At 46.5% G+C, this 15,629-nt stretch overlaps 1 protein-coding gene across 1 annotated transcript; it reads right to left on the bottom strand.

The window, feature by feature from the left end:
• Nucleotides 1-13,960: 13,960 nt before the first annotated feature.
• On the bottom strand, nucleotides 13,961-15,013 carry LOC311513073 (olfactory receptor 52P1-like; the record flags this gene model as incomplete). Its single annotated transcript, XM_084614664.1, has 1 exon — nucleotides 13,961-15,013. The coding sequence occupies one exon, from the start codon at nucleotides 15,011-15,013 to the stop codon at nucleotides 13,961-13,963; it is 1,053 nt and encodes a 350-aa protein (XP_084470790.1).
• Between the last annotated feature and the right edge of the window lie 616 nt (nucleotides 15,014-15,629).

Here is a 15,629-nt window from a genome sequence, read left to right as displayed (position 1 = left end):
GAAGGACGCGTCCAAACAGCTCTTCCCCAGTAATCAGTATTAGATTGGTGGTGGTAGCGGCCAGTCCAAGGACAACGGGTGGAATATTTTGTACCTTGGGGAAGTTTTGACCTAAGCTGGTAAAGATAAGCTTAGGAGGTTTTTCATGCAGGTCCCCACATCTGTACCCTAGAGTTCAGAGTGGGGGAGGAACCTTGACATGGTGGCATAGTGGTGGGATTAACCTGAAATCATTTTGAGATCCAGTTGAGATTTTTTGAACTAGAAATACAGATTTTAAAAAGGATTTTTTTTTCCTGTGGAAAGGAAGTCCAGAAAGCAGCTTTGAAACTGAAAGCAGCTTGTTTTTCTCTGCTTTGTGGCCAAGCAGAGACAAAAGGGGATTATCTTGTGAATTGCAGGTTTTCTTTGCCTGGAGGCAGGGTACTTAACTCCTGCAGGGAAATTCACAGTCTTCCAACCCAGAGGTTTTTTTTTTCTTTTCTTCCTAAAAGTAAATAGGGGGTGTGTGTTCTACCCATTTGCTTTTTCTTTGGGCTGGGTAAGCAGGTTTCCAAGTAGTTGGAGGTTTTTTGCTTTAATTTGGGCCCAGAGCAGAGACAAGGGATTTGTCTTTTTCTGTAGGCTGACAGTCACTATCAGAGAATAGGTATTCTATTCCAGCACAGCAAAATTTTACAGCCAATTTTGTTTGTTTATTTCTAAACCTCGGGTGTAAAGTTAGTTAAAAACAGAGAGGTTAGAATGATCAAATCCTCAGCTCAACTACAGCTGGAATTAGCCAAATTTCAGGCTGAGGAAAAAGAAAGGGAACATGAAAGACAGATAGAACTCATGCGGCTGGAGAAGGATGTACAGGAGGCTGCCCACAAGAGGGAAATGGAGGCAAGGAAGCATGTGGAGGAGGAGAAGGAAAAAGAGAGAAAGCATGTGGAGGTGGTGGAGAGGATAAAGGCCCAGCAGAATATACCAACAAACCCTAGCAATCCTTCTCAAGGTACCACTTCCCATCCCAGAAAGTTCCCCACCTACAAGGCAGGTGATGATACTGAGGCCTTCTTAGAAAACTTCGAAAGGGCCTGCCTTGGGTACAACATCTCTACTGACCAATACATGGTAGAGCTGAGGCCGCAGCTCAGTGGACCCTTAGCTGAGGTGGCAGCTGAAATGCCTAAAGAACACATGAACAAGTATGAACTGTTTAAATCCAAGGCGAGAGTCAGAATGGGGATAACACCGGAGCAGTCTCGTCGGAGGTTCAGAGCCCTAAGGTGGAAACCAGACATGTCATTTACCCGACATGCCTACCACATTGTGAAACATTGGGATGCCTGGATATCAGGAGGAAGTGTTGAATCTCTAGTAAATTTGCCCTTCCTAATGCAAATGGAACAATTCTTAGAGGGTGTTCCTGAGGAAATAGAAAGATACATCCTAGACGGGAAGCCCAAAACTGAAATCGAGGCAGGAGAGATTGGAGCCAGATGGGTGGAGGTGGCAGAGAACAAGAAAACTGGTCGCAGTTGGAGCGGAGACCAGAAGGGACCACCCCAGACCACACCCTATTTCCGGGGGCCACCCAAAGCCCCACCTACCTCCCAAAGAACCCTCCAGACCCCTTATCGTCCCACCACCCCGTTCTCCAGGAACCCTCCTCGCCCCAGTGACCCGTCAGCTGGACGATGTTTTAAATGTAACGAGCTGGGGCATGTAAAGGCCAACTGCCCCAAGAACCCCAACAGATTACAGTTCATTGCACCGGAATCACCCCAGAGGTCCACAGGCCCAGATACCTCCCAGATACCCTTGGAGCGGAGGGAAACTGTGAGTGTGGGCGGGAAGAAGGTCACCGCGTGGCGGGACACCGGAGCACAAGTGTCAGCTATCCATGCTTCCTTAGTGGACCCCAATTTAATCAACCCAGAGATCCAAGTGACGATTCAACCCTTCAAGTCCAACTCTTTCGATTTGCCTACAGCCAAGTTGCCTGTCCAGTATAAGGGCTGGTCAGGAATGTGGACTTTTGCAGTCTATGATGATTATCCCATCCCCATGCTGTTGGGGGAAGACTTGGTCAATCATGTGAAGCAGGCCAAGAGGGTGGGAACGGTCACCCGCAGCCAGGCTAAACAAGCCGTGTGGCCTAGCTCTGTTCCGGAAACTTCTATCAGGACCTGGTCAGAGGTGATGGACCCGGACCCCAGGCCAATGTCTGCAACAGCAGTGGTGGATCCAGTCCCAGAGACCCAGACGGAACCAGTCCCAGAACCGGAACCAGCCGAACAACCAACACCAGACCCCGTGTCAGCACTGAATCCAGTACTTGCAACCTCAACACCAGAGGGCCCCACCGAACCTGAACTGGCAGCAGCCGATAACCCTACACAGGAGGCTCAGCCGGAGCCTGAATCCCAACATAGTGCACCAGCGGAGAGCGGTTCACAGTCAACAGAAACAGCTCCATCCCCTATATCGCTTCCAGAGGGACCAAGCCTATGTCCCCAGTCCAATGAGGAATTGATGTCTCCAGCATCAAGGGAACAGTTCCAGACCAAACAGGAAGCAGATGAAAGCCTCCAGAGAGCTTGGACGGCAGCACGGAGCAACCCACTGCATCTCAGCTCTTCTAATCGATCCAGGTTTGTTGTAGAAAGAGGACTTTTATACAAGGAAACTCTTTCCGGTGGACACCAGGAAGACTGGCATCCTTAGAGACAGTTGGTACTTCCAACTAAATACCGGGCCAAGCTCTTGAGCTTAGCCCATGATCACCCTAGTGGCCATGCTGGGGTGAACAGGACCAAAGACTGTTTGCGGGGGGTCATTCCACTGGGAGGGAATGGGCAAGGATGTTTCTACCTATGTCCAGTCTTGTGAGGTGTGCCAAAGAGTGGGAAAACCCCAAGACCAGGTCAAAGCCCCTCTCCACTGGAATGCGTTACCTAGGGAGGTGGTAGAATCTCCTTCCTTAGAGGTTTTTAAGGTCAGGCTTGACAAAGCCCTGGCTGGGATGATTTAACTGGGAATTGGTCCTGCTTTGAGCAGGGGGTTGGACTAGATGACCTTCTGGGGTCCCTTCCAACCCTGATATTCTATGATATTCTATGATTCTATGATTCTATGATTCCAGCCACTCCCCATCATTGAAGTTCCATTTCAGCGAGTAGCTGTGGATATTCTGGGTCCTTTTCCGAAAAAGACACCCAGAGGAAAGCAGTACATACTGACTTTCATGGATTTTGCCACCCGATGGCCGGAAGCAGTAGCTCTAAGCAACACCAGGGCTAAAAGTGTGTGCCAGGCACTAGCAGACATTTCTGCCAGGGTAGGTTGGCCCTCCGACATCCTCACAGATGCAGGGACTAATTTCCTGGCAGGAACTATGAAAAACCTTTGGGAAGCTCATGGGGTAAATCACTTGGTTGCCACTCCTTACCACCATCAAACAAATGGCATGGTGGAGAAGTTTAATGGAACTTTGGGGGCCATGATACGTAAATTCGTAAATGAGCACTCCAATGATTGGGACCTAGTGTTGCAGCAGTTGCTCTTTGCCTACAGAGCTGTACCACATCCCAGTTTAGGGTTTTCCCCATTTGAACTTGTATATGGCCGTGAGGTTAAGGGGCCATTGCAGTTGGTAAAGCAGCAATGGGAGGGATTTACACCTTCTCCAGGAACTAACATTCTGGACTTCGTAACCAACCTACAAAACACGCTCCAAACCTCTTTAGCCCTTGCTAGAGAAAACTTACAGGATGCTCAAAAAGAGCAAAAAGCCTGGTATGATAAACATGCCAGAGAGCGTTCCTTCAAAGTAGGAGACCAGGTCATGGTCTTAAAGGCGCTCCAGGCCCATAAAATGGAAGCATCGTGGGAAGGGCCATTCATGGTCCAGGAGCGCCTGGGAGCTGTTAATTATCTCATAGCATTCCCCACCTCCAACCGGAAGCCTAAGGTGTACCATATTAATTCTCTAAAGCCCTTTTATTCCAGAGAATTAAAGGTTTGTCAGTTTACAGCCCAGGGAGGAGACGACGCTGAGTGGCCCAAAGGTGTCTACTATGAAGGGAAATGTGGTGGTGGTGTGGAAGAGGTGAACCTCTCCATGACCCTTGGGCGTATGCAGCGACAGCAGATCCAGGAGCTGTGCACTAGCTACGCGCCAACGTTCTCAGCCACCCCAGGACTGACTGAACGGGCATACCACTCCATTGACACAGGTAATGCTCACCCAATTAGGGTTCAACCTTACCGGGTGTCTCCTCAAGCTAAAACTGCTGTAGAACGGGAGATCCAGGATATGTTACAGATGGGTGTAATCCGCCCCTCTGAAAGTGCATGGGCATCTCCAGTGGTTCTAGTTCCCAAACCAGATGGGGAAATACGTTTTTGCTTGGACTACCGTAAGCTAAATGCTGTAACTCGCCCAGACAACTATCCAATGCCACGCACAGATGAACTATTAGAGAAACTGGGACGGGCCCAGTTCATCTCTACCTTGGACTTAACCAAGGGGTACTGGCAGGTACCGCTAGATGAATCTGCCAAGGAAAGGTCAGCCTTCATCACACATCTCGGGCTGTATGAATTTAACGTACTCCCTTTCGGGCTGCGAAATGCACCCGCCACTTTCCAAAGACTTGTAGATGGTCTCCTAGCGGGATTAGGAGAATATGCAGTCGCCTACCTTGACGATGTGGCCATATTTTCGGGTTCCTGGGCAGACCACCTGGAACATCTACAAAAAGTCCTTGAGCGCATAAGGGAGGCAGGACTAACTGTTAAGGCTAAGAAGTGTCAAATAGGCCTAAACAGAGTGACTTACCTTGGACACCAGGTGGGTCAAGGAACTATCAGCCCCCTACAGGCCAAAGTGGATGCTACCAAATTGGCCTGTCCCAAAGTCAAAGAAACAGGTTCAATCCTTCTTCGGCTTGGCCGGTTATTACAGACGATTTGTACCGCACTACAGCCAAATTGCTGCCCCACTGACAGACCTAACCAAAAAGAAACAGCCAAATGCTGTTCAGTGGACCGAAAAGTGTCAGAAGGCCTTTAACAAGCTTAAAGCGACACTCATGTCTGACCCTGTACTAAGGGCCCCAGACTTTGACAAACCGTTCTTAGTAACCACAGATGTGTCCGAGCGTGGTGTGGGAGCAGTTTTAATGCAGAAAGGACCTGATCAAGAATTCCACCCTGTAGTGTTTCTCAGCAAAAAACTGTCTGAGAGGGAAAGCAACTGGTCAGTCACTGAAAAAGAATGTTACGCCATTGTCTATGCTCTGGAAAAGCTACGCCCATATGTTTGGGGACGGCGTTTCCACCTGCAAACCGACCATGCTGCACTGAAGTGGCTTCACACCGTCAAGGAAACTAACAAACAACTTCTTCGGTGGAGTTTAGGTCTCCAAGATTTTGATTTCGACATCCAACACATCTCAGGAGCTTCTAACAAAGTGGCTGATGCACTCTCCCGTGAAAGTTTCCCAGAATCAACTGGTTAAAATCGTCCTTGAGATGTGGAAAATATTGTTAGTCTTTATGTACTTGGTAGTATATTTAGAGATGCATGTGTCTTATTAACTCTGTTTTTCCTAGAGCTCCAGGAAGAAATCCCAGCCAGTGTTTCACCCTAGCTGAGATTTGGGGGGCGTGTCATAAATATAAAGGGAAGGGTAAACCCCTTTGAAATCCCTCCTGGCCAGGGGAAAGCTCCTCTCACCTGTAAAGGGTTAAGAAGCTAAAGGTAACCTCGCTGGTACCTGACCAAAATGACCAATGAGGAGACAAGATACTTTCAAATGCTGGGAGGAGGGAGAGAAACAAAGGGTCTGTGTCTGTCTGTATGCTGGTCTTTACCGGGGATAGACCAGGAATGGAGTCTTAGAACTTTTAGTAAGTAGTCTAGCTAGGTATGTGTTAGATTATGATTTCTTTAAATGGCTGAGAAAAGAATTGTGCTGAATAGAATAACTATTTCTGTCTGTGTATCCTTTTTGTAACTTAAGGTTTTGCCTAGAGGGGTTCTCTATGTTTTTGAATCTAATTACCCTGTAAGATATCTACCATCCTGATTTTAGAGGGGGGATTTCTTTATTTCTATTTACTTCTATTTTTATTAAAAGTCTTCTTGTAAGAAAACGGAATGCTTTTTCATTGTTCTCAGATCCAAGGGTTTGGGTCTGTGGTCACCTATGCAAATTGGTGAGGCTTTTTATCCAACATTTCCCAGGAAAGGGGGGGTGCAAGTGTTGGGAGGATTGTTCATTGTTCTCAAGATCCAAGGGTCTGGGTCTGTAGTCACCTAGGCAAATTGGTGAGGCTTTTTATCCAACATTTCCCAGGAAAGGGGGGGTGCAAGTGTTGGGAGGATTGTTCATTGTTCTCAAGATCCAAGGGTCTGGGTCTGTAGTCACCTAGGCAAATTGGTGAGGCTTTTTACCAAACCTTGTCCAGGAAGTGGGGTGCAAGGTTTTGGGAAGTATTTTGAGGGGAAGGACGCGTCCAAACAGCTCTTCCCCAGTAACCAGTATTAGTTTGGTGGTGGTAGCGGCCAGTCCAAGGACAACGGGTGGAATATTTTGTACCTTGGGGAAGTTTTGACCTAAGCTGGTAAAGATAAGCTTAGGAGGTCTTTCATGCAGGTCCCCACATCTGTACCCTAGAGTTCAGAGTGGGGGAGGAACCTTGACAGGCTCTTCTTCTTGCGATGAGGTGTCACCTTGGTCATCCTGGATCTGCTCTAGGGTATACGGGTTCCCCTTTTAGGTCGGCCAGAGCACAGGCCTCTTTTTCTTTTGTTTACAGGCACACTCAATGTGTCCCTTTTTGCTACAGTGTTGACACACCAGGTCCTTACACCATCATTGTGATGCCTTGTGACCCGGCTCACCACAGTGGCAACGTTCCTCACTCTCTACAGTTTTGTGGGAAGGTTCTTGTGACATTTTATGCACCCTGGAGGATGCACCAATGGATTGCACCTCCTTTGTAGCCAGTTCCATGGAGACGGCAATATACACAGCCTTCGGTAAGGGAAGCTAGCCTCTGTCAATAGGCTCTTCCGTATAGTTTCACTCTGCAAACCACACAGTAACCTGTCACGCAGGGCATCATTTAACATCTCCTTAAATTCACGGTGTTTTGCTAGCCTTTTTAAAGTTGCTACAAATTGTACAACTGTTTCCTCTTCTTTTTGGCCTCTTTTGTGGAACCTCTATCCTTCAGGAATTACCAGTGGTTTGGAGGAAAAATGGGACCCCAGGATTTCTGCAATGTCACTGTAAGATTTGGTCTCAGGCTTAACAGGGTGTAATAAGCTGCGTAGCAGGGAGTAGGTTTTAGCTCCCACAACACTTAAGAATATTGGCACCTTCTTCTCTGCTGTAATGTCATTGCAAGAACAAAAAGATCAAAACGCTCAGTTTACACATGCCACTGCACTACATTCTCCTCCAAAGGTTCCAGTGGCCCTTTAAGTGTAGCCATGGTTTTAGTTTCATGTTTCACAGTCAGTGCCAACAAGCCAGCACAGTCAGTGCAAACAAGCCAGTTCTTACCCCCTTCCAACAGCTGAAAGATTTTGGTAGGATTTTTTTGTTTGTTTGTTTGCTTGCCTTGACTTCTACTTCCTTCTGTGGCTGGGGCAGCACAGGGATCCCATTCTCTTCGCCACTTTGTTGTATCCTTGGGGGCAGCACTTTAGGAAGGAATCACTTGAGACGCAGAGAGCGGTGAGCCATGAAAGCAGCCATTTATTTTCCACACACTGAACTAACCAAGCCAGCCCAAACTGGCTGGGCTATCCCCTAATAAGTTAACTCAGTTGCCATAGCAACAACAAGGTGCTATTAGCATGACAACCAAACACACAACAAGCCAGAAGAGTTGAAGGCAGCAGTGCTGAAGCAGAGCTGGGGAGCTGCAGCTGGAGCAGACCAGAACCGGGAGCTGGATCCGCACAAACCTGCTGCACCAACAGGGAGCCACGGCTGAGCTAGAGTAGGGAGCTGCAGGGACAGAGCCAGGACAGTGGATGCCGGCAACTAGTAACAAGGTAGCCGATCACAATGAGCAGCTCAGGAGAGCAAGTTGGGGCCATGGACAGAGGGCCTAGCACAGGGAGATGTCACCAGACCGGCGGGCCTTGAAGACTGGACTCAGGAGAGAGGACGTCAATCTGATGTAGGGCCAATTGCTGGGGAGAAGGGTCCTGCCACCTAGAGCCTGAGGGTGTGTGGCCACTGCAAAAGCCAGTGTCTGACTTGGCAGTATCACCACAGAACAACTAGAGGCTGGCAGGGGGCCTGGGATGTGTGAGGAACACAAAGAGAACAGTTCTTAGGTCCCAGACATGGCTGCTTGTCAGGACGGGGTTCCTTGTTTCCTTGAACTTTCCCATTTATCCTTAATTTTCTTTCCGGTTTCAGAGTAGCAGCCCTGTTAGTCTGTACTCGCAAAAAGAAGAGGAGGATTTGTGGCACCTTGGAGACTAACCAATTTATTTGAGCATAAGCTTTCGTGAGCTACAGCTCACTTCATCGGATGCATTTAGTGGAAAATACAGTGAGGAAATTTATATACACACAGAACATGAAGGAAAAAAAACAAACAAACCTGTAAGGAGAGTGATCAGTTAAGATGAGCTATTACCAGCAGGACAGCAGGGCGGAGGGGGAGGGGGATTTGTGTCCATTTATTCTTTTACGTAGAGACTGTGCAGGCATATCACATTGGTAGATGTGTAGATGTCCACACTATCAGAGGCTCGTTCACCTGCACATCCACCAATGTGATCTATGCCATCATGTGCCAGCAATGCCCCTCTGCCATGTACATTGGCCAAACTGGACAGTCTCTAAAAGAATAAATGGACACAAATCAGATGTCAAGAATTATAACAATCATAAACCAATCAGAGAACACTTCAATCTCTCTGGTCATGCGATTACAGACATGAAAGTTGCTATATTACAACAACAACAACAACAAAAACCTTCAAAAGCAGACTCCAACGAGAGACTGCTGAATTGGAATTAATTTGCAAACTGGATACAATTAACTTAGGCTTGAATAGAGACTCGGAATGGATGGGTCATTACACAAAGTAAAACTATTTCCCCATGTTTATTTCCCCCACCCCCGCCCACTGTTCCTCAGATGTTCTTGTTAGCTGCTGGAAAGTTTTCACCCCCCTCCCCCCGCAACCCCCACCCTTCTCTCCTGCTGGTAATAGCTCATCTTAAATGATCACTCTGCTTACAGGTTTTTTTTTTTCCTTCATGTTCTGTGTGTATATAAATTTCCTCACTGTATTTTCCACTAAATGCATCCGATGAAGTGAGCTGTAGATCACAAAAGCTTATGCTCAAATAAACTGCTTAGTCTCTAAGGTGCCACAAGTACTCCTCTCCAATTTTCTTTCAGTCGCTGTTTAACACATTCTAGTTGGTTTGAAGTTAATGCAGTGATCAGTGGGTCAAAGAAGTGTCCGGTGTGAAGAGAGTACTCCACAGTGGGGACACCCTAGCTCCTGTCCTAAGTGACCACGATGAGACTGGGGGTTCAGCCTTCCAGGAATCTTTGGCTCAGCCATATCGCCATTACGAGGACTCTTCCAAACAGGAGAGTGGAAGGGGAGTCCTTGAGGTCAGGCAGGCCTCTGGGAAAAGGGAGTGGGAGTAGGGACTTGGACTCTTTCACTACCAGTTCCCTTGGGGTGACGCAAAAGCCAGGAAAGATCCCAACAATAGTTCCCCACTTACATTAGGGAACTGTTAGAAAATGATAGGTTGGATTTATAGTGACGTATAAACAGATGTGTAATTGGTGAAATCTTTCAAGAATTGAAAAAAGCCAAAATGTCTAACTTTGGGGAGAACATAAGAACATAAGAATGGCCGTACTGGGTCAGACCAAAGGTCCATCCAGCCCAGTATCCTGTCTACTGACAGTGGCCAATGCCAGGTGCAACGGAGTGTGTGAACCTAACAGGTAATGGTAAAATGATCTCTGTTCTGCCATCCATCTCCAGTCTGACAAACAAAGACTAGGGAAACCATTCCTTACCCATCCTGGCTAATAGCCATGAATGGACTCAACCTCCATGAATTTATCCAGTTCTCTTTTAAACCCTGTTATAGTCCTAGCCTTCACAACCTCCTCCGACAAGGAGTTCCACAGGTTGACTGCGTGCTGAGTGAAGAAGAACTTCCTTTTCTTGGTTTTAAACCTGTTGCCCATTAATTTCATTTGGTGGACCCTAGTTTTTATATTAATGGAACAAGTAAATAACTTTAGCTTATTCATTGTCTCCACACCACTCATGATTTTATATACCTCTATCATATCCCCCCTTAGTCTCATAGATTCATAGATATTAAGGTCAGAAGGGACCATTATTATCGTCTAGTTTGAGCTCCTCCACAATGCAGGCCACAGAATCTCACCCACCCACTCCTGCAATAAACCTCTCATCTATGTCTGAGCTATTGAAGTCCTCAAATCATGGATTAAAGACTTCAAGTGCAGAGAATCCTCCAGCAAGTGACCCGTGCCCCATGCTACAGAGGAAGGCGAAAAACCCCCAGGGCTTCTTCCAATCTGCCCTGGAGCAAAATTTCTTCCCGACCCCAAATATGGTGATCAGCTGAACCCAGAGCATGTGGGCAAGATTCACCAACCAGATACCCAGGAAAGAATTCTCTGTAGTAACTCAGATCCCACCCCATCTAACATCCCATCACAGGCCATTGGGCCTATTTACCAAAGATCAATTAATTGCCAAAATCATGTTATTGCAACATACCATCTCCTCCATAAACTTATCGAGCTTAATCTTGAAGCCAGGTAGGTCTTTTGCCCCCACTGCTTCCCTTGGAAGGCTATTCCAGAACTTCACTTCTTTGATGGTTAGAAACCTTCGTCCAATTTCAAGTCTAAACTTCTCCTCTTTTCCAACCTGAAAAGTCCTAGCCTCTTTAATCTCTTCTCATATGCGAGCTGTTCCAAACCCCTAATCATTTTAGTTACCCTTCTCTGAACCTTTTCTAATGCCAGTATATCCTTTCTGAGTTGAGGAGACCACATCTGTATGCAGTATTGAAGATGTGGGCACACCATGGATTTATATAAGGCAATAAAATATTCTCCGTCTTATTCTTTCTCCCTTTTTTAATGATTCCTAACATCCTGTTAGCTGATGTTATGAAGATGGCTCAGTTTTGGGAATCTCTCTAACGTCCTCAGCCATGAAGACTGAAGGAAAGAATTCATTTAGTTTCTCCATAATGACTTTATCATCTTTAAATGCTCCTTTTGTATCTCAATTGTCATGGGGTCCCACTGGTTGTTTAAGAGGCTTCCTGCTTCTGATGTACTTAAAAACATTTTGTTCTTAACTTTTTAGTTTTTGGCTAGCTGTTCTTCAACTCCTTTTTGGCTTTTCTTATTACATTTTTACACTTAATTTGGCAGTGTTTATGGTCCTTTCTATATACCTCACTAGGATTTGACTTCCACTTTTTAAAAGATGCCTTTTCATATTTCACTGTTTGTTTGACATGGTTCTTAAGCTCTTGTTTAGTTCTTTTACTGTGTTTTTTTTCATTAGGGGTAATTTAATTGTGGAAGTCTTGTTTACTCCTTCACATTACACAAGAACCAGGGATGACTGAAGGAAATTAATAGGCTGCAGGCTAAGATATTCAGGGATTCAACCCCATGATCTGGGAATCCCTGGCATCTGATTGCCTATGCTTGGACTGGAGAACAGGAGATGGATCCCTCAAGAACAGCCTGTTCTGTTCTTTCAGTGTGAAGATTGGTATTGGTCACTGTCAGAAGACAGGATACTGGACTAGATGGACCATTGGTCTGACCAGCATGGCTGTTTTTATGTTCTTATCTTAGTCTTCTTTTTCTTCTCTGGGTGGTGCTCCTTGTAGTTGATGGGGCCCACATGCCTCACTACATCAAAGAGTCCCTGCCAATGAACCAATCATCTGAAGAGCAAGCTTGGTTGTAACCATAACACCCAATCACCCAGTCGGAACACTCACAGCTAGACCCCTTTATTATCGGCCTTCTCTTGTACCTGCTGTGCATTTAGCAAAATTTTTTGAGCAAACACTCACAAAGTCTCGAGGCAATTTCTTAATTGAAGAATTTATTGGTCTATGTTCATTACCTGAGGACTTCCAAGACAGCAGTTCAAAGGGCGAAAACTTGAAGCCTTGAGGCACCTCCCTGATTGGTTAAAGGAGGTTGAGGAGGAGTTGATCGTAATGTTCGGAATCTGAGGCTACAGAATTCAATAATGTCTCCAGAACAGTTCCTTGAAATCACTCTACCAACCCATCGGTTTGGAGATGGTAGATCAACATTCTTAATGTCTTTACCCTCAGTAGTCCTTGATCTCTAAGGATTTATTGGGGTATTACCACCCAGAAAAGGACTTTCATAAGGTAATTCACTCGTTTTGCTCATACTCAGGGTGATGGGATTCTGCCTAGGGGGAAATAAACCTCTCCGGATGCCTTTGTCATCGAACCATGCCTGCGGTCTTTCTTTCTGAATAACATTAAGGTCTACTGAATTAGTAGGTTGCCTTACCTGCCAACACTGATAATTTTGGAGCTCCAAGGAGAGAAGCACTGAACAGTGTTACAGAGGCAACAACATTGCAGGTCTTAACAATTCCGGACGACACTCTGAGTCCAGGGATGAACAATTCTACTGTCTGGGGCAAGTCAGTGATTGTTTTGCCTCCTGCACAAAGTATTGTCACTGTCTCAGTCACTCGGGTTCCACCACTTCTCCATTCACTACGGAGAGTTGCTCATAGACATGGCTAAGGATAAGATTAAGTCATAGAAGTCACAGATTCTGTGACTTTCGGAGACCTCTGTGACATTTACCACTTCAGCCCTGGGGCAGCGGGTGGAGGCTCCTGAGCTCTCAGTTGCCATGTGTGGCCAAGGAACCAGCAGCTTTCAGCCACCTCTGGCGGTGGGGGTATGTGGCCCTCCAAGTGGCTCTTGGCCGTGTGGGGACCCAGATCTCGGAGCTGCCACTGGCAGTGGGAGCCGTGGAGCTCTCTCACATGGGCTGCAGCAGGGGCTCGGGACCTCTGAGGTGCTGGGGCTGCAGTGGGGGCCACAGAGCTGTTATCTGCAGTGGCAGTAAGTGCTGGACCCTCACCCGTCCTGAAGTGCGGCTCAGGCTCTCATACTCCTGATGAGGCTTTAATCTTCCCCATTTCAGTCTCCCCCGCAGACCCTCGTGACCTGTTGGTGACTTTTACTAAAACTATCTGTGACAAAAAACCTTAGTCATGACTATTCAGCTGGTCTGCCCCTCTTCCTGAAAAAAATTGTGTTGTGGGCCAGGATATCCCTCCCCGGGTGAACGCATTCTGGATGCTGTGGAGGGTTGTGGTGAATGCAGGCCCATGGACCGATTCAGGCAGTCCGATTCAAAACATAGAGAATCCCTCTAGGCAAAACCTTAAGTTACAAAAAGATACAAAAAACAGGAATACACATGTACTCCAGGACAGTGAATTTCCAAGCCAAAACAAAGAAAACCTAAAGCATTTTCTAGCTAGATTTCTTACTAACTGTACAGGAGTTGAAGGGCTTGCATCCTTGATCTGTTCCCAGCAACGGTATTACACAGACAGACAAAGGCTTTCCCCCCCTCCAGATTTGAAAGTACCTTGTCCCTCATTGGTCATTTTGGGTCAGGTGCCAGCGAGGTTACCTTAGCTTCTTAACCCTTTTCTGGTGAAAGGATTTTCCTTCTGCTAGGAGTACAACTCGTAAGAACTGCACAGTCAAGGAAGGCTGACTTTTTTTACAGATTGTTTGTGAGCATACTCTTCCTCTATGCCAGGGGTAACTGGGAACCATGGCGCTCACAGAACTTCTGGTCTTCCTCCCAAACTGCATCCCACTTAGTGCTGGTTCACATACTCTCTGACAATTTGACAGTTCCCTGATGGACACTGCAGGCCTGAGGAGATATCGTCTCTTGTGTCTGCAGAACTTTGCGTGAACTTTGTGTCTGCAGAACTTCTGCAGGTGTATTTGACTACTTTGTCACGAAGCTCTTTCGTTTTGACCCCATAAATGATAGGGTTGAGCATGGGAGGGATGAGGAGATAGAGGTCAGCTAAGATGATATGAACATAGGGTGCAATGCCTTGACCAAAGTGGTGTGTAAGAATGGAGAAGAAGGTAGGGGTATAATATGTCAGCATCACACAGATGTGGGCTGTGCAAGTGTTAAGGGCTTTCTGGTGGGCTTTATGAGAGGAGATTCTGAGGACGGCCCTGATGATCAGACCATACGACAGGGCAATGAACGTCAGGTCAAACCCATTGATTACAAACGTTAGCACAAAACCATATATCCTGTTGACTCTAATGTCCCCACACACCATCTTCACCATAGCTATGTGCTCGCATTGTGTGTGGGGGATAATGCGGTTGGCACAGAATGTCTGCTGACTCAGGAGCAGGGGCAGGGGCAGAATGAAGAGAACAGCTCTTATGAAACCTACAAGCCCTAGCTTAGCTATTTGTGCATTGCTGAGGATGGTGGCATATCTCAGAGGGTTACATATGGCAACGTAGCGATCGAAGGCCATTGTCACGAGGGTGGATGAGTGCATCACAGAAATCGTGTGGAGGAAGAACATCTGGGTGAGGCAGCCAGCCACAGTAATGCCTTTCAAATTGAACCAAAATATGCCCAGTGCCTTTGGCACAACAAAGGTAGGTGTGGCAATGTCTGTAAGTGCCAGCATGCAGAGCAGGAGGTACATCGGCTTCTGCAGAGTCTGTTCCTTACCTACAACAGACAGAAGCGTGACATTTCCCAACAGGCTGACAATGTAGAATGTAAAGAAAGGGATGGAAATCCAGATGTGGGCAGCCTCCAGGCCAGGGATGCCCATTAGGATGAAAGTTGAAGCGTCAGAGTGGGTGAAGTTGAAAGGTGCCATGAAGCAGTTGATGCATCGATATGACTCAGAAATGCTCAAGGTGCCTGTAAAGGGAGAAAAGCACAGCAAGGGGGTTCTTATTTGTAAAAAATAATATGGTAAATATGTTATAGTTATGAACATTCTCGGAGTCTTCTTGAGTGAGGAGTGAAGAACTACCGACGATGTCACTCCCTACTTTCCATAGATCTAGAATACGGAGGGAACCGTTTGTTTCAAAACTTGGTTTCCAGACTCGTTTGTGGGAAGATTACAGACTCCCCAAAATGGAGTCCAGAGTTATGTGGCCTGGTCACATTGCCTTTTAGAGTCATAGCATCCACTACGTATAGTCTGTCTGAAGCATTCTCAGGGAGGCTCACCAGGTGGGAGATAAGTTTCTCTAAAGGCCTATTGTTTCCCCCAAAGTCTCATTGCCCTGAATAGGCCCTTCCCAACCATCTATCTAGACTGACATCAAGTTCCCTAGTGTGCGTTACTCACTTGTAACTACATTTGAAATACAGGGAAGTCATCAAAATTCAGTACTTTTGACCAAAATCATCAATACATACAAATAGGATAACCATATTCAGAAAGTCATAACTTTTCCAATAACATCTTACATGACCCATCT

This window comes from Lepidochelys olivacea (genome assembly GCF_965140295.1).
Source record: "Lepidochelys olivacea isolate rLepOli2 genome assembly, chromosome: 1".
NCBI lineage: Eukaryota > Metazoa > Chordata > Testudines > Cheloniidae > Lepidochelys > Lepidochelys olivacea.
Note: the sequence above shows the minus strand (reverse complement) of the source record. Positions and strands in the feature narration are given on the sequence as shown.